The 24,833-nt window shown below is 38.2% G+C and overlaps 1 protein-coding gene across 8 annotated transcripts in view; it reads left to right on the forward strand.

Annotated features, from left to right (window-relative positions):
* The window catches only part of MTSS1 (MTSS I-BAR domain containing 1), a 235,867-nt gene that overhangs the window by 35,152 nt on the left and 175,882 nt on the right, over positions 1 to 24,833 (forward strand). For all 8 annotated transcript variants that reach the window (XM_007488306.3, XM_007488303.3, XM_001381232.4 and 5 more), the window contains exon 3: positions 7,066 to 7,142. In XM_007488306.3, the coding sequence (XP_007488368.2) occupies positions 7,066 to 7,142 (77 nt within the window). The remainder of the gene's footprint in view (positions 1 to 7,065; positions 7,143 to 24,833) is intronic.

Below are 24,833 nucleotides of genomic sequence, written 5' to 3' on the forward strand. Positions count from 1 at the left end.
TTAAAAGACAAAGGTATTTTTTGGCTAAATATAGGTTTAGGAAATGCTGATCTAGCTGACACTGTATATCAATGTTTCTCAAACATAAATCATGTCAGAGAAGCCTAGAGGTGGGAGGATACATTCAAGATTTCGCTCTAAAATCCCATTTTATACAGAGATGAAGGAAAAAAAGTGTTTGTTAAAGACTTAACCATGTGTGGGGCACTGTGCTAAGCTCTTGGGACAAAAATACAGAAAACGACAGTCTTTGTCTTTGAGAAGCTTACATTCTAAGGGGGAAAGACAACAGAGAAAGATTAGCAGTGACCAAAGGAGGGGTATTTTGGTTGGGAAACCCCAGAAATGATGGTGCCTCTTTTTCAGGGCTGTCCCAGGCTGACCTGATGGCTGTTCCCAGAGGTAGAGGAATAAGAAGGACAGGGAGCAGCAGAAGCCTGCCAGTCTGCCTTTTGTCAGGGAAAATTCTCTTTCATTGGGAGCATAAGGCTTCTGGGCAGGAGAGATGGGAAGACATAAGACCTGAGATAAAGGGCCTAACCTGGAACCTAGGATTCCCAATTCTCAGCCTCCTGCTACTTCTGTTACAACCCACTGTCCCTGCTCAGCTTTTCACCTCAGACTTGCTCCCCCTTTTTCTTTTTCTTCCATCCTAGTTCTATCTTTAGGGTCAGAGACCCATAGCCCATGCTCTTCTGTTGACAGATGAGGCAGTGGAAGCCCACCCAGGTTCCATGACTTGCCCAGAATCACCCAAGCTAAAGTGACAGAACCAGGATTTAAATTCAAGGTCTCTGGCTTCCAGCCCAGCAGGTTTTTTTCATGCTGCCTCTCCAGAAGCCCCTTTCAAATCCCATCCTTCTCCCAATGCCTTTTGGACCACCCCAGATTCCAGTAGGCTTTTATTAGTACCGAATAACTTATACACACTAGAAACCCAATTCATATTTTTTTTTTACCTATGTGTAACAAGATACATTTGTTCTTCCTGACAAGTTTTGGCTTCCAGGGTCAGAGATCATTTCTTCTACTCCATCCTCTACAGGAGTGCAAGAGGGCACATTGGTAGCTGCTCATTAAATACTTTTTGAGCTGACTTTATCTTAGTAGAGGATGAGGGTAGGATACAAAGAAGGACATGAATAATTCCTAATATAATGGGTTGAAATTGAATCACTCCTGTGGTGTCATGGGTCTGTTGCATCCTCAGACCTCATTCTTTTCTTCCATCAGTCAATCCCAGGCTTTGGCTCCATAAATTTCCCCTTCTGGTTTCCTGCTCTCCACATTTCTGATCCTGCTCCATTTTTGCTTACAGGAGGGGACAACATTTTCCTTTTTTTCTTGTTGCCTTAAAACAACATTTCCCCTTTTTCTTGTTGTCTTAAAGCAACATCCCCCCCCCCTTTTTTTGTTGCCTAAATAGTCTAAAATCCTGTTTTAGATGATTAGAAAATAGGGGAAAGGATATGAGATTCCACAAATCTTGTGCCACCTTTACAGAGGTGAGGGACTATGAATGTGGAATCTTGCATATGGTGCCAGACTTTTTTGGCTATGTTGGTAAATTAAAAAAATTTTTATTTTTATTGTCATGCAAAACACACTTCCATATTGGTCATTGTTGTAAGAGCAAACTCATACATAAATAAAATTCCAAAATAAAGCCATAAATTCATTAATGTGAAAGGCGACTCCAATAGTCTAAAATCCTGTTTTAGATGATTAGAAAATAGGGGAAAGGATATGAGATTCCACAAATCTTGTGCCACCTTTACAGAGGTGAGGGACTATGAATGTGGAATCTTGCATATGGTGCCAGACTTTTTTGGCTATGTTGGTAAATTATAAAAATTTTTATTTTTATTGTCATGCAAAACACACTTCCATATTGGTCATTGTTGTAAGAGCAAACTCATACATAAATAAAATTCCAAAATAAAGCCACAAATTCATTAATGTGAAAGGCAACTCCAATAGTCTAAAATCCTGTTTTAGATGATTAGAAAATAGGGGAAAGGATACGAGATTCCACAAATCTTGTGCCACCTTTACAGAGGTGAGGGACTATGAATGTGGAATCTTGCATATGGTGCCAGACTTTTTTGGCTATGTTGGTAAATTATAAAAATTTTTATTTTTATTGTCATGCAAAACACACTTCCATATTGGTCATTGTTGTAAGAGCAAACTCATACATAAATAAAATTCCAAAATAAAGCCATAAATTCATTAATGTGAAAGGCGACTCAATAGTCTAAAATCCTGTTTTAGATGATTAGAAAATAGGGAAAAGGATATGAGATTCCACAAATCTTGTGCCACCTTCTTTACAGAGGTGAGGGACTATGAATGTGGAATCTTGCATATGGTGCCAGACTTTTTTGGCTATGTTGGTAAATTTAAAAAATTTTTATTTTTATTGTCATGCAAAACACACTTCCATATTGGTCACTGTTGTAGGAGCAAACTCATACATAAATACAATTCCAAAATAAAGCCATAAATTCATTAATGTGAAAGGTGACTCCAATAGTTCTTTCTCTGGACGTGGAGAGCATTCCCCATCATAAGTCTTTCAAGATCATCCCAGATCATTGCCTTCCTGAGAGTAGCCAAGTTTTCATAGATAATCATCGTTCCAATATTACTCTTATTGTGTACAATGTTCTCTCAGTTCTGCTTATTTCACTCTGCATCAGTTCCCTGAAGATCTTTCCAGCTTTTTCTGAAATCATCTTGCTTATCATTTCTTTTGGCACACTAATATTCCATCACCAACATGCTTTGTTTGCTGATTTATTTTTCCTACTTGTTCTGGTTAGTTTGTCTGAATCCAGTGGATATCCAGCTGCAATGACTTTCTGCTTTTTCAGAGGAGTTTTTGTTCCTCTTCCTCTTGCCCTAGATGGCACTTGACTCTCCCTTCTTTTCTGGAGGCCTCGGGGGACCCGGGAACCTCAGTTAGTTTCAGGTCCCCACACAGGTATTAGCGCTGGTCTCCCTAGATGTTATCATCTCCTTCCTCCTGGCTGTGGCCGAGCTCAGATGACAGATACACACCCTGGAGCCAATGAGCAGAGGACACCTGTCTGGTACCCTGCTGCCAGCTCCGGCGACCTCTCTGGGTTCAGGTTGGGTCACTCAGTTCATGTCTCTTCTTCTCTCCCAGGGCAGTGATTCATTCGTAGGTTCATAGATTTAGAGATGGTAAGGACTTTAGAGATTATCTAGTCCAGCCTTCCAACCCCCCTTATTTTGCAGGTGAATAAATAAGCTTAGAGAGATTTAGTGATTTGCCCAGTGTCACATGAGTATAAATGACAGCTGGGTTTTGAACCCAGGGGGAAGTCTAGGCTTGAGTTCACAGGAGAAAAAATAGCTTAACATAAGGTAAATATTTCTTCAGTCTTTCAAGGACCTGAGACTGAGTTCCAGGTTTTTTATGTGGCTATTTAGTGGAAAATTGGAGATTTGAATCTAGGTCTCCTGCCTCTGAATTCCAGGCCTCTTGCTGTTAGGCTTTTTTTAAGTTCTCAATGACTAGTCTTCTAATTCTTCTGGGTGTACTTAATGAAAATATATTACATTCTGGCCTTGACACTTCCTTAGCTGTGTGACCCTGGACAAGTCACTTTAACCCCTATTGCCTAGCCTTATCACTCTTCTGCCTTGGAACCAATACACAGGTATGGATAAAAAAAAAATCAAATGAAAATACATAACATAGAATTAATATAATAAATATGATAAAATTATATATGTAATATTACATGTATATATTGTGCCTATACCCCTTATAAAGCTAAATGATTCAATTTCAATAATAGGCAAAGATTTGCATAAAAATTAATTAAGCCGTCGTGCCAGGAAAATAATGGAGATCTGAACAAACTTTCTCATGTCCACAATTTTTGTTATCTATAAATGTTTGCATTTGAAGTTTCTCCTTATTTTATTTAATTTGATTGTATTTTTTATTTGTTAAACATTTTTCTCCTTATTTAAAAAAAAGTACTTTGGGTGATTGAATTTTTGTGGTGTATGGAATTGATTTTCCAATACCTTACTTTATTTTTGCTTTAGCATGCTTTTCCCTAATCCTTGAAGAAGCTTCTTGTCCAGCTTAAAAATATAAGGACTCCATTTTGAAGCATGCTTCTAAAAGAACTCTTTCTTGGATTTTTTGGGGGGACTACTTGCCATGCAGTTAAGAGACTCTGAAATTCTCCAAGTCATCATTCCTTACAGCACAGTAGTATCCCATCACCATCATGCACCACATTTTGTTGAGCCATTCCCCAATGGAGGGACATCCCTTTAGTTTCTAATTCTTGCCACCACAAAAAGAGAAGCTTATAAATATTTTTGTACAATCTGGTTGTTCCCTTTTTTTAAAAAAATATCTTTGGAAAAGAGATCTAGTAGTGTGGGCATTACTGGATCAAAGTGTGTGCACATTTTTATACCCCTTAGCCATAGTTGCAAATTGCCCTCTAAAATGGTTGGATCTGTTTCACAACTCCACCAGCAATGCATTAGTGTCCTAGTTTTGCCACATTTCCTCCAACATTTATCACTTTCCTTTACTGTCGTATTGGCCAATTTGATAAGAGTAGTAGTACCTCAGAGTTGTTTTAATTTGCTTTCTCTAATCTAGAGTGATCCAGAATATTTTTTTTTAAATGATTATTGATAGCTTTGATTTCTTCATCTGAAAATTGCTTGTTCCTATCCTTTGACCAATTATCAGTTGGGCTTGTGTTCTTATAAAATTGATTTAGTTCTCTATAAGTTTGAGAAATGAGACCTTTACAAGATACTTCTTTTAAGAAATGTTGGAGGGGGGGCGGCTGGGTGGCTCAATGGATTGAGAGCCAGGCCCAGAGATGGGAGGTCCTAGGTTCAAATTTGACCTCAGAAACTTCCCAGCTGTGTGATCCTGGGCAAGTCACTTGACCCCCATTGCCTAGCCCTTACCACTCTCTGCCTTGGAACCAATATTCAGTATTGACTCCAAGAAAGAAGGTAAGGGTTTAAAAAAAAAAAAAGAAGAAATGTTCTTGGGCAGCTAGATAGCTTAGTGGATAGATAGCATGCTAGGTTTGGGGTTGGGAAACCTTGGGTTCAAATCTGGCCTCTGACACTTCCTAGCTGTGTGACCCTGGGCAAGTCACTTATCCCCCATGGCCTAACCCTTACTGCTCCTCTGCCTTGGAACCAATACATAGTATTGATTCTAAGATGGAAGGTAAGGTTATTTTTTAAAAAGTTTTCTTAAATTGTTGAATAAAAAGTACTACTGATAATCTAGGTTGGTAGTCTCTCCTTTTTATCATGTTAAATTAAAAAAATTTTTTTTCTCTCTGTGTACCTTATCTTTTGTTAGATATTTAGTGACATTGTACTCATTGCTCTCTGTTAAAAATAGTGTCAGGGATTTCATTTCATGGCCATTGGAAATTTTAATGTTTTTTAAAAAATCTTCCTGTGCAACTCCTCTCACACACTCTTCGTCAAGTGACAGATTATTTCTTGTCCCAGTTTTCATTCTAGCTATAAAGACACCATTCTGTAAAGCAGGGATTCTTAGCCTTTTTGGATCCCTTTGGCAGTCTTGTGAAACTTACAAGTCCCTTCTCGGAATAAAATGCCTAAAATAAAAATACATGAAAGTACAAGCAAATTAGCTATTAAATGAAATTATTAAAATATTTTTAAAAGTTCACAAATCCCAGATTAAGAACTGCTAAAGGTATTTCTGGGCTCAGAATCAAACCTCTCAGGCTGATGTCTGACTCTTGACCTAACTACCTGGGTGACCCAAGCAACTCACTTCAATTCTGGTCTCAGTTTCTCCATAAATATGGAAGTTAGATTGTGTGATCCTAGAGGTCCCCCCAGCTCTAGCATTTTATGATTGTGTCCTGCTCCTCCTTCTCTCTCTATGTCTCTCTGTCTGTCTGTCTGTCTGTCTGTCTGTCTGTCTGTCTGTCTCTGTCTCTCTCGTTATCTCTCTCACTTCCCCCTGAACCTGTGCATCCTCCCTCTTCTTTTTCCGTCTTTCTCTTTCTTTCTTTCTTTCTTTCTTTCTTCTTTCTTTCTTTCTTCTTTCTTTCTTCTTTCTTTCTTTCTTTCTTTCTTTCTTTCTTTCTTTCTTTTCTTCTTTCTTCTTTCTTTCTTTCTTTCTTTCTTTCTTTCTTTTCTTTCTTTCTTTCTTTCTTTCTTTCTTTCTCCCTCTCTCTTCCTCTCTCTCCTCTTCTCTCTCTTCCTCTCTCTCCCTCTTCTCTCTCTCTCTCCCCCCCTCTCCCTCCCTCTTCTCTCTCTCTCACACACACACTCTCTCTCTCACACACTCTCTCTCTCTCTCTCTCCCTCTTCTCTCTCTCTCTCCCCCCCCTCTCCCTCCCTCTTCTCTCTCTCTCACACACACTCTCTCTCTCTCTCTCTCTCTCTCTCTCTCTCCCTCTCTCTCTCTCTCACACACACACACACATACACAGTCTCACTGTCTCTCTCTCTCTCTCTCTCTCTGTCTGTATCCATCTCTTTTTCTCTGTCTTTATATATAACTTTCCATCTCTCTACCTGTCTCTATCCATCCTATCTGCCTTGTCTTTCTACCTCTTCTCTCTGTGCCTCTATTTCTGTCTTATCCTATCCTATATCTCTCTGTATGGTTCTATATCTCTTTCTCTTTCCATCTCTCTGTATTTCCCTCCCTCCCTCCAACCATCCGTCTGTCCATTCACCCCTCCCTCCCTCTTTCCAACTATCTATCCATCCCCTCCATCCATTCATCCCTCCATCCCTCCATCCATTCATCCCTCCATCCATCCATCCATCCCTCCATCCATCCATCATCCATCCATCTATCCATCAACCACATCCATCCATCCCTCTCTCTATCCAACTATCTATCTATCCATCCTCCATCCCTCCAAGGCCACTCAAGTGATTTCTTGTAGAAGTTAACACTGGTTGGACTAGGAAGGCTTTTAGCTTGTACATGTAGTTGCTGGAATAAGACGTTCCTCATGTTTTTGTTATCTGTTTGCCTTTCAGAACTACAGTAGTAGCAGCAGCTGCCTTCTTGGATGCCTTTCAGAAAGTGGCTGCTGACATGGCTACCTACACACGTGGTAAGCAGATGTAGGCTTAAGGCTTTGTGCTGACTGAGTTCCGCATGTGATTCTTCACCCTTGGGTGGGTTTTACAAGAAGTTACAGCTTAAGTTATTACTACAGGGCTCTTGGCTGGACTGCTTTCTTTTTGAAGAAAAAACTTTGGGGGATTGAGGGGTGTCAAGGAGAGAAGCTGTGATTTCCTTAATAAAGGGCATGTGCACTATAATCAAAAGCATGTGAAGAGAGAGGGACTAGGGATTAAAAATAAAAAAGCCTAAAATAGCTATCATTTTAGCACAGTATTTTCTAATTGTTACCTTAATGGCAGGTTGAGACTGTATTTGTTTCTGTTTTTGTATCCCATTTCTATGTCCAGGTTCTTAATGAATGTTGGCTGAGTTGAAATAATTTTTTTTACCCTTACATGAACTTTCTTTTTTTCCCTATTAATTTTTATTATAAACTTAATAGCTTCAATACTCTGTACTATGGGAATTGAGTGAACCACACTGACTCCATCTTGTGACTCAGTTTTAAGATCAGCTCAATTCCCCTTCTTTTCCAATTTTCTGTCTGTTGAGAAAATTTTATTTAGTTATGGGAGTTGTAAGAAAATTTTATTGCATTGTTTGAACCTAGCCCTGTGTGGCTGGGAAGCTGAACCACCTTTACCTGTTGTCTAGAGACCCTTATTGAAGGATCTCAGTATGTTGACCAGAAACTGAGTCACATCCAGAGATTGATGCGTGGAGTTTTCTCACTTTTTGTACATCTCAAGCAATGCATATGTTGTATCTGAAAACTAGTTCTCATATTGGTCAGTTATTGTTTTTGTGTTCCTCTGATTGCATACTGATACTGGTGTAGAACACTTTGAGGGAATTGAACCTATTGACATTCTACTTCCTAATTCAGAAAGCTCCTGATCTTTCTTCTAATTAGAAATCAGTTTACCTAATTTTGTATCCTGGTTGTTTTCTTTTAATTAATTGGTCTTGTTTCATTAATTGTTTTTAATGCATAAAAATTGCCTTTCCCTATATTCGGGGTCCAGTGCCAAAGCTGAAGAAACTTGGTCCCAATTTTTTATGCAATTGACAAATAAATCAATAAATGAATGAATGAATGAATGAACCTATAAATAAATATGCTCGGAAACTCAAACCTTTGTTTCCTTGGTCATTTCATCTTTCACTCTGTATGGTACCATAAATGAGAAATAAAGTCCCCAGTAAAAAGCACATAAGTTGGATCATTTCTATTTCATTGAAAGCAAGAAATAGATAAAGACTTAAAAAATGAATTTGCCCTGACCTCTTTTTTCTTTCTATTTACATACTTAAAAAGTTTCTTCCTTTTGTTTTGTTTTAATAGTGATGGCCAATGGGCATTTTTTTCTTCTAATTCTGTATCCTCTGCTTTGTATTACTTCATGCATAGTCATCACATTTCTTTGTATTCTCTATACTCATCTTTTTTTTTATACTCATCATTTTTAAGGTGTTTTGCTATTCCATTCCATTGATAAAATATGATGGATTCTACTATTCCCCCGCTTTTTGACACACAGATTATTTGTAGTTTTCTGCTCATAAATAAAACCACCACGAGTGTTTTTGTATAGAAGGATTTTTTTATTTTAATAACATTCTTTGTTTTATAGGTTGTAAAGACCAAAGAATTTATCAGTTTGTGGCCCACCTGCTAAGAGATGTGCCTTTTTGCACTTAGCTAGGCTGATCTTTGGATACCAAGACACAATTTGTGACCAAAACCTAAAGCCTTTCCAACATGTTGGCATCTGCCATTGCTGGGATAGCTCTAGAGGCAGGGCCATCTCCCCACCATAATGAGCCATTAGAGTAGATCAGTCCTTAGCATAGAGCCCTAGAAGTGAGATCTCAGCATTAAAGAGTAGATTTGGTTGTTTTTCTTAATTAGGTTATTTTTTCAAAAAAGATGGCATCAATTTACAATTTCTTCAATAATGAAATAGAATGTCATCTCCACCCTTCTTAGATTTTGGGTTTTTAACTCTTTTGGAAAATTTGAGTTAAGGTGGTTATATTTATTTTCATTTCCTGGATTAATAAGGGAATTGGAACAATTTTTCAGGTATTTAGAACTCGAGTTTTTTTCTTTCTAAAACTGCCCTTTACATGTTTTAAACTATTTTATCCATTGGGGAAATAGGTATTATACTTATGAATTGGTATCACTTCCTTTTAAATTAGGGGTTCTTAACCATTTTTTTGTGTTATGTCCCAAATGAAGCCTATGGACTCAGAATAATGTTTTAAATGCATAAAATAAAATAAGTAGGATGACCAAGGAAACCATTGTTATTGAAATACAGTTTTCAAAATCAAGTTAATAGACTCCTAGATTAAAAACCTAATAAATTCTGATTTTAGTAGATAAGCTTATTATTACTATTCTGTTCCTCCACTCTTGTTTTCTTTTCCTTGTTCATAATTGGTTTTTTATTGTGTAAATCCTTTTCATTTTTATGTAATCAGAGCTATCCCATTTATCTTTGATAATTTATTCCATTTTTTCCATAACAAAACTTTTTTCTCTTAATTCAAACAGATATATTATTTGCTTTTCTTCTCCATTAAAAATGATTTTTAAAAAGTGTTTAGATCACGGCGCCAATTTGAATTTATTGTCACATTTGGTATGAGGTATGAATCTAAACTCATTAAACCCTCTCCAGTTTCTCCTTGGTTTTACTGAATAACCATTTTCTTTTCCCCAACATTTTACAGTTGGGGATTTTGGAATTCTTAAATGTTTTTTTCTTTGATATGCAGTGATAGTAGTTTTTTTTTGTTGCTCGTATGGCCAGAATGTCAGAGTCCTGAGGAGGTAGTTTCTTTTTTCATCATGAGGTCCTATCTCTTTACTTCGTTTCAGATCTTTGGCATGCTTTACTTCTAGTTGCTTTGGAGGCCTAGTAATGGTGACAGGCTATTTTTAGGTAGTAAATCACAGTGAAAAATTTCTGACTCCTGAGGCATAAAGGATATTGTCTTTTCTGATTGATTTGGTCAGTGTACCTGTAGTGGGGTGCTTACTTCCCTTTTCCATTAACCTGCAGATACAGCTGTCTCAGAAAGTTATATGGGATAGTACAAATCCCATTAATGGCAATACCTTACCTTTTATCAAGCTTTACAATTTTACAAAGTGCTTTCACATACCTTATTTCTTTTGATCCTCAAAAAGAGGACTTAGTGTGAGAGGGTCAGGACAGGTGTTAGCTCCATTTTACATATGAAGAGATGGAAACTCAGAGAGGCTATGGATTGCCTAAGGTTATATACCCTGTAAAAGTGGTAAACCCAGAGCTAAAATTAGTCCATTGAATCCTACAGTGCTTCATGTGAGAATGAAAATGTATTTTTCCAAGATTGCTTACACTTAAGAATACCACTTTATCCTAATTAAATTTCCTCTCTCCTTGTGTGTGTGGGTTCAACTGTGTCTTGAACTTAACACATTGACTTTCTGATTGTTTAGAGGCCTTAAATGCATTCAAATCCTATCCTTTCTATGGTAGGTGATAGCATTTGGATCATAATAAAATCAGAGAAAAATAAATTTAGAAATACCACTGTTAAAGGAGAAATTTCCAAGATATGGAACAAAATATGTGTGAGTCTCTGGAGAGATGGCCAGATGGTTGGATATTGTCTTAAAAGGTAGTTTTGAAGTCTTCCAGAATAGTTGGTAGGGTATCTTTGGAGGCAGCTTTGTTCAATCATGTGGAGAACTTGAGGGCCCTACGATGCTTGTTCATTGAAGGGAGAGAAGAGGAAACTCAAGATACAAGGTTGGTGGTGGATAATGAAATTGAAAGGGGTAGCCTGCAGTAGAGGGAGGGAGCAGGTCTCCTGAGATGGTCTTCTTGACAAAAAGAACTCTTAAATGCTATAACTATACATACTGATATTAAAAAAATTTTAAATATAATTTCTATTTTATTTTTTAAAAAATATTTTTCCATGGTTACATGATTCATGTTCTGTCCCTCCCTTCTTCCCTCCCCCAGTTTCCTCCCCAAAGCAATCCACTGGGTTATGCTACATATTGATATTTTGAAAGGCTATGAAATATTTTTGATGTAGTTCATTGTCATTATTATCAATGAAATGGCTCATCTGCGTGGAAAAATAACTTTCACTTATTGATGGATCTATATCTTGGTGAACCCCTCTGTCGCTTCCCTGTATAAGGAAAAGGGGACCTTCAAGATGACCTAGTCAGAGGGTCTTTTTTCAGATCAGGAAATAATGTTGGGGGGGGGGGGAGAAGGTAATGTTGCACCCAAGATCCCTTGGAAAAGTGTATTGTTAACAAGAGTGAAAATCTTTCCATCAAGGTGGTGAGAAAGAAGAATTAGAACATTGATGAATACACAGTAAGTGTGGTTTAGACTTGACTTTTAATAAATGTGGGATTGGTTTTCAGGCAATTTAAAACTATACTGGCGGGTTTCATTCATGCACAGAGCAAATAGCTTCCTTTTCCTTTTTTTGAAAATTCTTATATTAGAACTCTCACACCTTGAGAATCTTATTTAAATTTAAAAAAATTCTTTCTCAGTGGAAACTGCAGAAGGAAATCTAAACTTATTTTAAAATTGTCTGTCTTCTGGGCAAGTGTTCAATGTTTCAAGATCACAGATCCCTCGGTTTCCAAAATATTAGCATTCTACATAGTTTCCCAAAAGGAAGCAGCAGCACTCCTTTACATTTGTGCTTTTTAGCAAATATTGTAGGCCAGATAAATTTGTTAAAAAGTAGAGTAATTAGGGAAAAGCTTATTTTTAAAATGAGCTCACATTAGAGGAAAGTGAATCTTCCCCCCCCCCCCCCCCCCATAATTACATTCCTTTGGTTAAAGCACTGGAAAATGTGGTCACAGATCACTAATACTTTCATTAAAAAAATAAAACAATTGGACAAAAATAGCTCCAAACTGGTGCCAGTGTGAATATTTAGTTTAATGAACTAAGAAGTTGAGTAGTATTTATGTTTTAAGAAGTCTTTAATTTGAAAGGTCTGATGAACGTGTGTGTGTGTGTGTGTGTGTGTGTGCGCGTGTGTGTGTGTGCGTGTGTGTGTGTGTGTGTATTTCCCCTTGGTTAAATTTGAATTTCTGGATGGATATAAAATTATATCTGTAATATAAAAGTACATCTCAGATGAGACCAGATAGACAAATACAGCAAAAGTACTTGAAAAGCCTTAGAAGTGCTGGGTAAATATCAGCTTTTTATTTTTAGAAAATGTCTTTGTTACCATTTATTTTTAACATATAACATAATGTATATTACCTTATTGTTATTATGTCATCAGCTCAAGAACCTGCCATTTTGGGGGTGTAGGAAGTTTCTCCACTGGTAGGAATTGCAACCCATCAGCAACTTGAAGTCTTCAGTGTTGAGGAAGGCTCAAATTAGTTGGGATTATGTAGTAAGAGTCAGAGGTGAGACTGAACCCAGGTCTTCTTGCTCAGAAATCCAGCATTTGGCCTGCTGCCTTTTCTTTAAATTATTGGCTTATTATATGTATATATATTGGTTATTGGTCATGATAAAAGTAGATTTGGGATGGTCCAGAGAGACCCCAATGGCAAATATTTTTTCATCTTGAGCTCTGGACTTTGCAAAGTGAAGTTTCAAATTCTTATGGAGAAATATTTTTCACCTCCACTCATGGAGAGATGACCTGACTGAAGTTGTCAGAATGGGCACCCTGGGATCTTTGGGAACTTCTGTTTTATGGTAAGCAGTATGTTATTTTAAGACTGGGATGGAGCCAACTAAAGCCCTTCTTGGCTACTGGCTAATCTGCCTGTATCAGCATTGACTTTGAAGAATAAGACACTCTGTGGTTTTTGCTTTTGTTTTTTATGTGGATATGGAATTACTTCTGTGGCTCCAAAATAATTGAGTATCTCTGGGATATTTGGGAACATGACATCAATTTTCTAAAAGTCAAATATTTATCTAGGCATTTTAAATATTAAGATAAGTGTAAAATGGATTCTAAATAGTCTAGAATTGTTTTCTTAAAGTGGTATTTTAATAGAAAAATTTTGGATAGTAAAGTACTTATTTTTATTAGTCTTATGTGAGGCACAGTATTTCTCCCTATCCTCCAATTTTACAATTTTGTGTTCATGTTAAATTGGTTCTCAACTAATACTAATTGTGTTTGTGTTAACTTTGTGTTAGTCGATTTCCATTCCAAGAAATTTTAGTGTAAATATCTTTATTTCTGTCTGAGCTTACATTTGTGTTTTTAAAAGTCTTTCATGGAGACAGTGAGGTGGCTCAGTGGATAGAGAGCAGATCTGAAGACAGGAGGCCCTTGGGTTTAATTTGGTCTCAGACTTTTCGTGGCAGTGTGACCCTGGGCAAGTCACTTAACCCCCATTGCCTAGCCATTCATTACCTTTCTTCTATCTTAGAATTGATTCTAAGATGGAAAGTAAGAGTTTTTTTTAAAAAAATCTTTAATATGAAAGGTCTGAAGAATAGATGTATGTAGACATATATATGAAATCTTCTTTCTAGACATTATACCCATATGTACCTATATATACATATATGTGATCTGTGTAGATATATATCACCTATACCTATATTATATATACACATATATATGTAAAACTTCACTCATTCTAGACATTATACTCATGTATTTGTATATGTGTATTCTATGTATATAAATCGAACTCATTCTAGACATAATATTCATATATATGGATATGGGGATATATATATTTATAGATATAAAATTTCTATCATGTGTGCATGTGGATGTTTATATGTGTACAAATAAAAACTATCATTCTAGACACAATATTTGTGGGTGTATATATACTCATTTACATATTAATATTAATTTTCCTTCTAGACATTATACTTTTGCATGTATGTGTCTATATACATATAAAAATAAAAATTTCCCCTTCCAGATAATATATTCCATTTTGCATGTTTTCTTCTCCTTTAGAATGTGAGTTCCTTGAACATAGGGACTATGGATTTGCTTTTTCTTTGTATCATCAGCACACCCGGTTCTTTGGCCTCCTAGTTATTCTACTAGCATCTCAAACTCAGCATTTTCCAAACTTAATGTCCCCCCCCCCAAAAAAAAAAAAAAAACCACAAACAAACACCAAAACACAACCAAAACAACCCTCCTCCTAACTTTTTCTGTGGTGGTATTGCTGTCTTTTCAGTCACCTAAGTCTGAAAATTGAATCATCTTTGATTCTTCCTCATTCTTTGCCTGTTCTGCATTCAGATCATGAACAATTCCTCTTGATTATATCTCTACAATATCTCTATCTTGTGTTGGCCCCCTCCAGATGACGGGCAGCAGTCTGCCTGTGGGCCGAGGCATTGGAATGACCTCCTGAGGAGGTGCCCTCTCACCAGTATGAACTCTCCTTAGTCTTCAGCCCTTTCTCCTTCCTTTGCTAATGTGCAGATAATCTCATGATCCAAAACCTTCAGGAGCTCCCTATCGACTATCAGAAAAATGGAAATTCTTCCAGCTTATCTCTCTCTTTTTTTTTTTAAGCTTATCTTGTAAGGCCTTGTGAAGTTCTGGCTCCAACCAGCATTTCCTGCTTTATTGCCTACTTTTCTGCTTCACATATTGCAACTTTCAGCTGAACACAGGTATTTATTTCAGTGTTATGCAATGCTCTCCTGCCTCATGTAGGCTGTTCCCTGAACCTGGAATGCACCTCTCCCTTGTATGTGCTTGTAGAAAATGTTCTTTCTCTTAAGGTTCAGCTCAGGGGCCTCCTTTTCCATGAAACCTTCCCTCATCTACCCACTTGAACATAGGTTGTTCTTCCTGAAGTTTTCCTAGAACACCATGTTTGAATCTCTATCTCCTCTGTTCTCTTTTCTCCTGTATTGTACCTGTCCACATGCACCTCCCTCCCCCAGGCAGCTTAAGGCCCTGGCACAATTTGGCTCCATTCTATCTTCTAGCTTTATTTCTCAGTACATCCCTTGAGGCACACAGTGTTCCAGTCGGACTGAATTAGGAGTTGTTTCCCAGTTTTCATCCATTTCCTTTTTAAAAGCTAGCCCCTAGAACTGAACACAGTGCTCCAAATGTTGGCCGATGAACACAGTATGAGGGCCTGCAGCTGCCCTAATTCTAGATTCTGTGGTTTTATGAATGCTACCTAAAATGACATTCATTTTTCTCCCAGCAGTTCTGCCACATTATCAAGTCTTAACAAGCTTCCTTTATTAGAAGATTGACTCAAATCTTCAAGTTTTTTGGTGAGAACTGCTAAGTCTGATTCTGCTTCCCCCAATAATAATCTTCAGTTCTGTACTTAGACATTTCACTATAAATTCTAAAGATATTTGCATGAAACATCTCCTGCCCCTCAAGGAATGTACAGTAAGAAGTCTTATGAAAATCTAATTCAAGAATTAAACAATTTAGCCCAGAGCTAGCCACTCTACTTCAAAGAATGAGTGTTAGCAAATAGAACATTAATTGAATGCCAAGAAGATATCTGTTTTGAGAGAGTGGCCATATATATTTAAATAGATAATGTTTCAGGCCTGTTTTTCAATTAAAATACATGATTCTTGATTAATGGTGATATCAAGACAGGGAAGGCAAAAAGAAGTTGATGTTCCTAATGAGTAATTTGGTCAGCAAACATTTTAGATTAATAACCAGTTGAGTTCCATTCAACAAGGATTTATTTGTTTATTTTAAAGCTCTTACCTTCTATCTTAGAATCAATCCTGACTATCAGGCAAAAGAGTGGTCAGGACTAGACAACTGGTGTTAAGTGACTTGCCTGGGGCCCAGGACCTATGATTTCATTGCCATAAGGAGAAAGGAAGGGAGGAAGGAAAAAGAAAAGAAAAGAAAAGAAAAGAAAAGATACTTCCAACTAGGAAGTATTTGAGGTCAAGTCTGAAGGCAAGACTGCCTGTCTCTAATCCAGGCTCTGTATCCACTGAGCCACCTAACTGCCCCACCAACAAGAATTTATTAAATACTTTATGCCAGGGATAGAGCAGCTAGATGGTACAATAGACTCAACTTCTGGGGTTCAAGTCTGGCTTCAGATACTTCCTAGCTGAGTGACTCTGGGCAAGTCGTTTAACCCTTTTACTTTAGTTTCTTCCTCTGTAAAATGAACTGGAGAAAGAAATGGCACACAGCTTTAGTATTTTTGTCAGAAAACTCCCAAATGGAGTCTTGAAGAGTTTGACACAATTGAAAAGACTGAATAGTAACAAAAAATATGCCAGGCACTGTATTGGGCCTAGGGATGATATAAGAGAAAAATGGAAGTGTTTGCTCTCCAGGTATTTTACATTCTTAGTGGGATGGGGTAGACAAAAATACATAGATAAAGGAATCTAAAATAGACATATGAGGTAATTGGGGGACACTAACTAACGATGAGGGCAATTGAGTAAGATATTGGTACCTTTCACTTAGCACCTTTCAAAAACAACTTCCTAATGCATTCATCTTGTAATATTTTGTCTTACGGTATTTGTGCCTCACCCTCTCCTAGGCTGGGAACTCCATGAGGCCAGAGAGTGCATCTTATCCCAACTCTGTATCTTCCCCAGAACCTGGTGCAACTCAGGGGACCCTTAATCAATGTTGGCCAAACAGATTATTTCTCTGATCCCCTGGTGAAAGGGCTAATGAGTAGTAAATTGCTGAAAAGAAGGTAGAATTGGAAAGAGAGGGACTCAGAGGGTTGAATAACTAACCAACTGGATAATCCTCAAATAAGTGAGAGTTGATTGCATGAAAGTTATGCTGACAAATATATGGCTGAGTAAGTCTTTTGTTTGTGTTTATTAGTTACTAGGCAAACCCTTAAAAATGACCTCTGTTCCTTTTAGCAAGCTGAGACCTGTATGATTCCTTTTCTTCTTTCAGGTATATATTAAGTGCCTGCTATCTTCTCTTGTGGAGGGGGGGGGGGTGTAGGGAGATGGAGAAAGGGTACAAAAGGAGGAGGAATCATGGTCTCACCCTTGAAGAGCTTTACATTTGAGTCATTTAAAATATAAAAGCATAAAAAAACAATGCAAGAAGAGAATCCAGTTATGATCGCCTTTAAACTACACCCAACCAGGAGATGACTTAAGTTGAGTTATGAAGGAAGTGATCTGGGTTCATGATCATTTGGAGGGTTCTTGGGTGGAAAACAAATTAGATTTTTTTTTTTGCATGTCCCCAGAGAGTGGAATTTGGAGTATTATGGGATGGAAGGGAGAAAATTGTAGGAAGATTGATTTAAGCTTGATGGATAAAAAAATGAGTTTGCATTTAGAGCTAGGTTGACTACTTAAAAACCATTGCCACCTGCATTTCCCCCATCTTCTTTTCTCTTTCCCTAAGAACTTAAGACTTTGCCCTCCGGGGATGCTGGGATCTGATGGGTGAACTTTCACCCGTCTTGCTTATAACTAAGCCTCTATATAATTTCTTGGAAGTTTCCAAATTCAGGCTGTTGACCCATTTTTCCCACCCCATCCCCAAATCTTTCTGTCTCCCCATTATCTGGAGTCATTCCCTATGGAGAATGTAAGATCCTTTTTCACTTCCGTTTATTTGGGGGTTTGGTTTTATAGGAATATTCTTTTACAAAAATACAATAGAGAAATGTTTTTCACGATGATACAAATATAACAAGATCAAATTGCTCACCAGCTCCAGGAAGGGAGACAATTTTGATCATATAACTTCAGGAAACTTATGTGGGAAATTGTTATTGCATAAAATAAAATATCTTTACAATAAAAACAAAAGAATGTAAGATCCTTGAAGACAGGGACTGCCTTGTATGTACCCACAGTACCTGACACATTCATCAATACCTCATCTCTCCAAGAGGAGTAAGTTGCCTCCCAAGGCTGCACGACGGCTTGTCAGGTATGTGGTGGAGGGGATTCCTAATTTTGCATGGGTTGGTCTTTGTGGCCTCTGAGATTTGGTGACTCTGGATATTGTTTGAAGGAGCAGAATTTAGGCTGTTCCAAGCCCGGAAAATACTGTAGAGATAAGAATCCATGCAAAAAGATAGAAGGAAGCCAGCCTTGCTAGGCTATAAAGGAGCTGATTGTGATAAGTAATACTGGAAAATGAAGTTGTATTGTCCAAGGAGAACCATTTAATGGAAGGTTTTAAATAGAACATATGCTGAGGGGGATAGATTTGATCTACTTAGTGATGGAGGGGGTCGATCTGCTATTGACTCTGGAGCATGTCTTTTACAGAGATTATCTCAGGGACTGTGTATAGGCTGAACTAGAGTGATTCTGGAAGCAGGGAAAACAGTTAGAAGGTTGTTGTAGTCATCAGGGCTAGAGACATGCTGAATAACAGCTTGCATTTCTCTCAATGACTTGGTGAGGTGATCGTATAAATATTATATGAATTTGCATGGATGGAGAAACTGAGGCTCAGGAAGCTTAACGTCACTTGTCCAACATTTCACGTCCACCAATTATCAGTTAGGACTCTGGGGCGGGTCTCCTGATAACAATTGCATTGCTTTTTCTACTGTGCCCATCGGATCCCCTCAAGAGTGGTCTGTCAGCATTTATTAAGCACCTTCTGTGTACCAGGCACTGCCCCAAATATTAGGAATACAGGGAAAGGCAAAGATGTGGTTGCTACCCTCAAAGAGCTCATGGTCTAATGGGGAAAATCTAAGAGGCATTGTAGATGAGCCATCAGGACTGATGACATACATTGATTTCTTTGCCCTTTATAACAACAACAGAAATGACAGTAATAGACATTTATATGGCATTTTAAGAGTCGCAAAGTATTTTATATACATCCTATTGCCTCTAGGATAAAATATAACATTCTTAGCCTGACACCTCAATCGCTTTGGATCCCATCTACTATACTAGGCGAAGTAATTAAGGAAAATATTTTTTAAGTGAAATGAGAAAGGACAATGGTTTCAAAAGCAGACAAGTACACAGACAACTCATTTTGAAATATTGTGTTCCCCTTATTTTCCATGGGAAGTCCTTTTTAGACAATTGCAGTATAGTAATAAGTAGAGAGTTGGAATTGGGGAACCTGGGTCCCAGGGCTAGCTTTGTCACTTACTAACTCTACAGCATAGAGTGGATCCTTTAACTTCTTTGGGCCCTGGTTTTCTTGCCTCCAAAAATAAGGAGGCTCCAAGATCCCTCCCAGCTCTAAAGTTCTCCATTGTATGAATTGAGTCTTCATTGAGAAAGTACACAAGAAGGTTATCTTTGGAATGCCTCTTAAAATGGAACTGGACTGACTGGGAGGTTTTGGATGACCCAGAAACCTCCTGGTCTTTACTTTTCAGGGGTTTGATCTCCTCTTGTTTTTAGTTCATGTAGATTCTGATGTGGAAGCTTGACAAAGAATGAGCTTTGTATGTTGTTGGCAGATATACTTTGAAAAAGTTTATTTTGGTATTTGGAAAGGGGGGGGGAAGGTAATAAAATATAAGGGCATTTGGAGTGCATGTGTTCAAGCAGATAATTGGTTGTGTAGCAGCAACTGCCATTATTTTTCTCCTAATTAGGTCATCTGTGACTAAACTAAAAACAAATCTCAGTCTGTTGTGTTGTTGAACAGTCCTGTAGAAACTTGGCAAAGCTTCCAGACAGGGGATTGCTTTGCCTGACCAAGAATTTGGACCTGAAAGTTTTATCTCAGACCTCAAGCAGTTTTCCTCTCTTAAGGGGCTTATGGCAGAGTGTTTTGCCCCCATTCAATATGGCTCCAAGCCATAGGAGCTGAAGCATTTCCTCCTTGGTAAGAAGGAAAACTTTTTTTTTTATCTGCAGTGACTTTTCAGCATGGTAAAAGTGTCGACGTGGTAGAGTTTACCTTGTTTAGCAGGGAAACTAGGGTTCAATAATTCAGCCACATTCATGTCCAATTCACTCCTATTTTATTGTACATTCTCTTTCTTATTAAAAAAAAATAGATTGGGTTTCCCTGTCTCCCCAGGCTTGAAGAGTCTAGTCAGTCCAGATTCTTTGCCTGGTCTGACCTGGGCCATTTTACTCTTCTTAGGCAGCATGGTGGCCCCCCATTTCCTTGGAACCTATTGAACTTAGTGTAGACACCCTCCAGCGAAGCTTAGAATTCTTGAGCTCAGCACCTCCTCCTGTCCAAGTTCCTTAGTACTTGGTAGGTAGGATTACAGGCATATGCTCGCTTCTAGCTATTTAATTGTTGACAATGAATAAATCAATCTCAAATGAATATGAAGGCATCTTTCATTCCATTTGGGTCAAGTCAGGCTATCTTTACTGATATAAAACTGAATTTTTCCAGTTTTAATGGCTGTGTCAAAGAGACAAAGAGGAAATAACCAAACTAGTTCACTTGTTCCTTTGGAATCGATGTAGCGTCAGATGCTCTGAAGGAAGATCTCCAGCATATTGGATGTTCTTACATATAATTTATGGGAGGCCGTGAACATGGAGATGCTGCTTTCTTCCCCTCCAGGATGAGGAACACAGTGATGAGTCCCATGTTCATGAATTCATTTATTTGTCTAAGCCTGGAGTTTGTAACCTGAGGTCTGTGAACTTGTTTTAAAAAAATATCTTGACATCTTGATTTCCATATAATTTGGAGCCTTATGAATTGTGAGCATTTGAAAACATTTTGTCTTCATCCAATTGCTCTAGGTTCCATGACCCCCAAAAAGGTTACAAGGAGAGGAGTGTTAGAAGGTTTTTTTCCCTCCCCAAATTCCAAATAGGGTAGAAAATGGAGATAATAAAAAATGTGTACCTATTTTGGGTTTTATTTAATTTTTTAAAAGGAAAATCTGTGTTTATTCCTCTTAGAAATTTACCTTTTGTGGAGTAGACTGGTTTTGACAGTTAAATGGTACGTGACCTTTAAAAGACTATTTCAGGACACTTTAGTTCACAAATGAAACATTAATCTGGCACTCCCCTTCCCCATCTTGTCTCAAGGCCTCAAATGACATGAAAACCCCTCGTCTAATTCCTTTAGTCTCCTTTTGATGTGTTGAAATTGTTGATGCCTAGCAACATTTCTGTTGTAACGACAACAGGAGAATTCTTTACATCAACCTGTGTCTAGTTGGGTAGTAACAGTTTCCAGAGGTAAGCTGTTTCCATTGTGGTTAACCAACATATCTGCCCATGTGGTGGTTCTCTTTTAGCTAGTTCAGTCTGAAAGCATGTGCAGAATGGGCGAGTGATTATGTTAGTCTGGGAAAAATAAATCTGAACTGTGCTTTGGAAACAAAACTTGATAATACTGTTCCATGTTCTGTGTCCACACTAGAGATGTAGTTCAAAAAGCATGCACTCAAGAAGAAGCCCTTTGGAAAGTCCTTTTTAAAAGATCTTTCAAAATAATAGTTAATGATAGCTAGTATTTATGTATCACTTTAAGGTTGCAAAGTGGTTGGCAAATCGCCTGTCATTTTGGTCCAGCTGTGCTTATTATTCCGATTTTCACAGGTGGGGAAACTGAGGCAAAAAAGACACTTAATCAGCTTGCTCAGGGTCACAGTTCCTTAGTGTGTGGGGCACAGTTTGATCTTGGATCTTCTTGTCTCCAAAGCCTTTGTTTTATATAAACACTTAGCTATGGGCAAAGCAGTAAATGCCCAAATAAAAGAAGAAATAATTCTTTGATATGTTATTTAGCTGGAGCTTTCCCTTTCTGCTATAATGCATTTCTCCCAGATGGTACAAGGAGCTCTCCTCCCTGGGAGCTACACAAGGGCCTGCTTACTAGATCAGCACCAGAGCCTGGAGGGTGGGGGAGGTGAGAGGATGTGGGGGTGAAGAGTGTATGTGGATGGTGGTTTGGTTGTGTGTGTGTGTGTGTGTGTGTGTGTGTGTGTGTGTGACTGAATCTATGGTTATTTATATTCCACTAGGCAGTCTGCATAGTGAAATGATTCACACAGCATCTGTAAGCCTCAAGCTTAAAAAGGATATTGTGCCTTTTTTTGGTTTCAAAGAGGGTTTTTCCCTTCCCCAGCCTGCTCCCCAGTAAATAATGTCACCTTTGATTCTTGTTTCTTAGATATTAAACATTGGTTCTTGGTAATTCCCTTCCTCAAAATTATTAGAGCATTTGGTTAATGTGTAGAATGTTTTACTTCTCTTCATCCAAGTAGGAGATTAAAACCAAAATCACCTTGCCTAAAGACTATAGCTTAAATTAATAATTAAAGTTAATTCATAATTGAAGTAATTCTCTTATTCAGAGCAGGTGTTTTCATGCCGACTGCCCCTTCTGGGTGAGCCACCAGCTTGGTTTGGCTTGGCCATGTTGGGACAAAAATAAACTCTTTGGAATGCAGATGTAAATTTGAGCCACTTGAAGTTGTCAGGCTTTTATTTGTCTAGGACACATGTCTGTTCTCCCTTTCCTCTGCTTGGTTAAAAAGCCCAAGGCCACAAGAGCATTTAAAAAATAGTTTGAACTTCATAGTTTTCACGTAACAGGACAGTTGTTCCCCTCTGACAGGAAAATAACTTGCAACACAACATAATGAATGCAGCTGTATTTGTGAATCCTCTACTACATAGGGAGTTGTGCTTCTGTGCCTCTAAAGGCCTTTGCAGCTCTGTATCTATGATCCTGTATGTAATGGATTGTGGCAGGCAGAGAAGAAAATACAGGTTCTAGATAAAGCAGAGTCCTAGCAAAGACATTACGCTCTATTAGGGGCTTAAAACAGAAACACAAAGAGTTATAATGCTCTGTGTGTGTGAGAAAGAGGGAGAGAGTCAGAGACACAGGGAGAGAGAGAGAGACAGGGAAGAAAGAGAGGGAGAAAGGAAGAGAGAGAAAAGAGAGGGGGAGAGAAACAGGGAGAAGAGAGAGAGACAGAGAGGGAGAAAGAGGTAAGGAGAGAGAAAGGTGTGTTTTAGGGGGTAAGGGAAGTTCGAGTCTGATTTCATCGAACTCCCTATGTGCAAACTCCCTTTCCCAGTGCCACTTGCTTATAATTTAGAGTCATAGAATTGCTTAAGCACACTCAAAGGTGAGGTGATTTGTTCCTAGATGAGTATGAATTCACAGAAGTGAAAGGGAGGAGGCTGGAAGGAAGATGGATGGATCTGAACAAAGGTGTGAAGCCCCAATTCTTTTGGCAAGAGAGTTGTCCAGGTTTTTTGGAGTGGAGCATGGGTGTGTGTACACTTGTGTGGTGGTGGGAGTGATATAATATCAGATTTTAAAAGTAGGATTACTCCCTGATGATGTGGGCCTTGAATGTTTGAACAGAATTTTAAACTTTCCTTGAAATTTCTCTATAGGCAGTAAGGAATCACTGAAACCTAAAAGGCAGATAAAATAGAAACTGATTATTCTGATTACAAAAGACCTTCATTTAGGCTACAGTGTGTGTAAAACAACTGATTTACCTAAGTATGATAGGCACTTATCCCTTTACCGCTCCCCCACCCCCCAGTGTATTCCTTTTGAAGAAGTATAGTTTTTTCAAACCCTTACCCTTCATCTTAGAAGCAATACTATGTATTAGTTTCAAGGCAGAAGAACAGAAAGGGGTAGGCAGTGGTTGTTAGGTGATTTGCCAAGGATCACACAGCTAGGAAGTATCTGAGGTCAGATTAGAACTCAGGACCTCCTGCCTCTATCTGCTGGGCCACCTAACTCTGCCCCACTAATTTTGTTGTTTTTTTAACCCTTACCTTCCATATTGGTATCAATACTGTGTATTGGTTCCAAGGCAAAAGATGGAAAGGCTGGGAAATGAGGGTTATAAATGACTTGCCCAGGGTCACCCAGCTAGGAAGTGTCTGAGGTCAGATTTGAACCTAGGACTTCCCATCTCTAGGTCTGGCTCTCAATCCACTGAGTTGCCCTGCTGCCCCCTTATTTTGTTTTTAAAGAAAAACAAATCACCAAATATTCAAGTTCTTTCTTGTTCACTGTGTTAGCAAACATTCTCTTTTGAAGTGATGGTGGCCACTCTGAGATTTGAGGGTTGGGTAGGATAGTGGTTTACTTGATTTAAAAGTAGACAAATATCTGAATAATTTCTGCTTTGCAAAAAAATCATTTATTATATTTTGGAGGCATTTTATACTTTCTCTTTGCTTTTAATGTTCAAACATGTTTGATTCTTCCCTAGCTCTGCAGGGAAAAATCTGAGGTTTTTTCCCTCCCCACAGAAGTGATAATAATTCATTGAAATGAATATGTTTATCCAAAAGAAAGGAACTAGAATTCTGTAGCTAATCTGCAATGCAGCTGAATTTTAGGGATCGACTTGAGGAGTTGGTTTTTTTTTTTTTGATCCCCAAATGCTTAAAATTGCTATGTAACTCTTTATTTCCAGGAGCAGATACTGCTATGGAAATCTGCTCTATTCCCTGCTGTGTGCCAGGGCCTGGGGACCTGGGTTACCATGGAAACTAATATCCAGAAGCTGGATGGGACTTTCTTTTAGAGCTGCATCTGAACGTATTTCACAGTTCGATGCAATCCTGTTGTGTGTGTATGTGTGTTTCTTTTCTTTTTTTCTTTTTTTTTCAAGGAGGGGATGGGGTAGACAGAGATTCATGAATAGGAATATTGGCCGAGGTTGCATGTGCTGAAGTAGATTTGGGGACCTTTAAAGTGTACACACTTGAAA

Source organism: Monodelphis domestica, chromosome 3 (genome assembly GCF_027887165.1).
Source record: "Monodelphis domestica isolate mMonDom1 chromosome 3, mMonDom1.pri, whole genome shotgun sequence".
NCBI lineage: Eukaryota > Metazoa > Chordata > Mammalia > Didelphimorphia > Didelphidae > Monodelphis > Monodelphis domestica.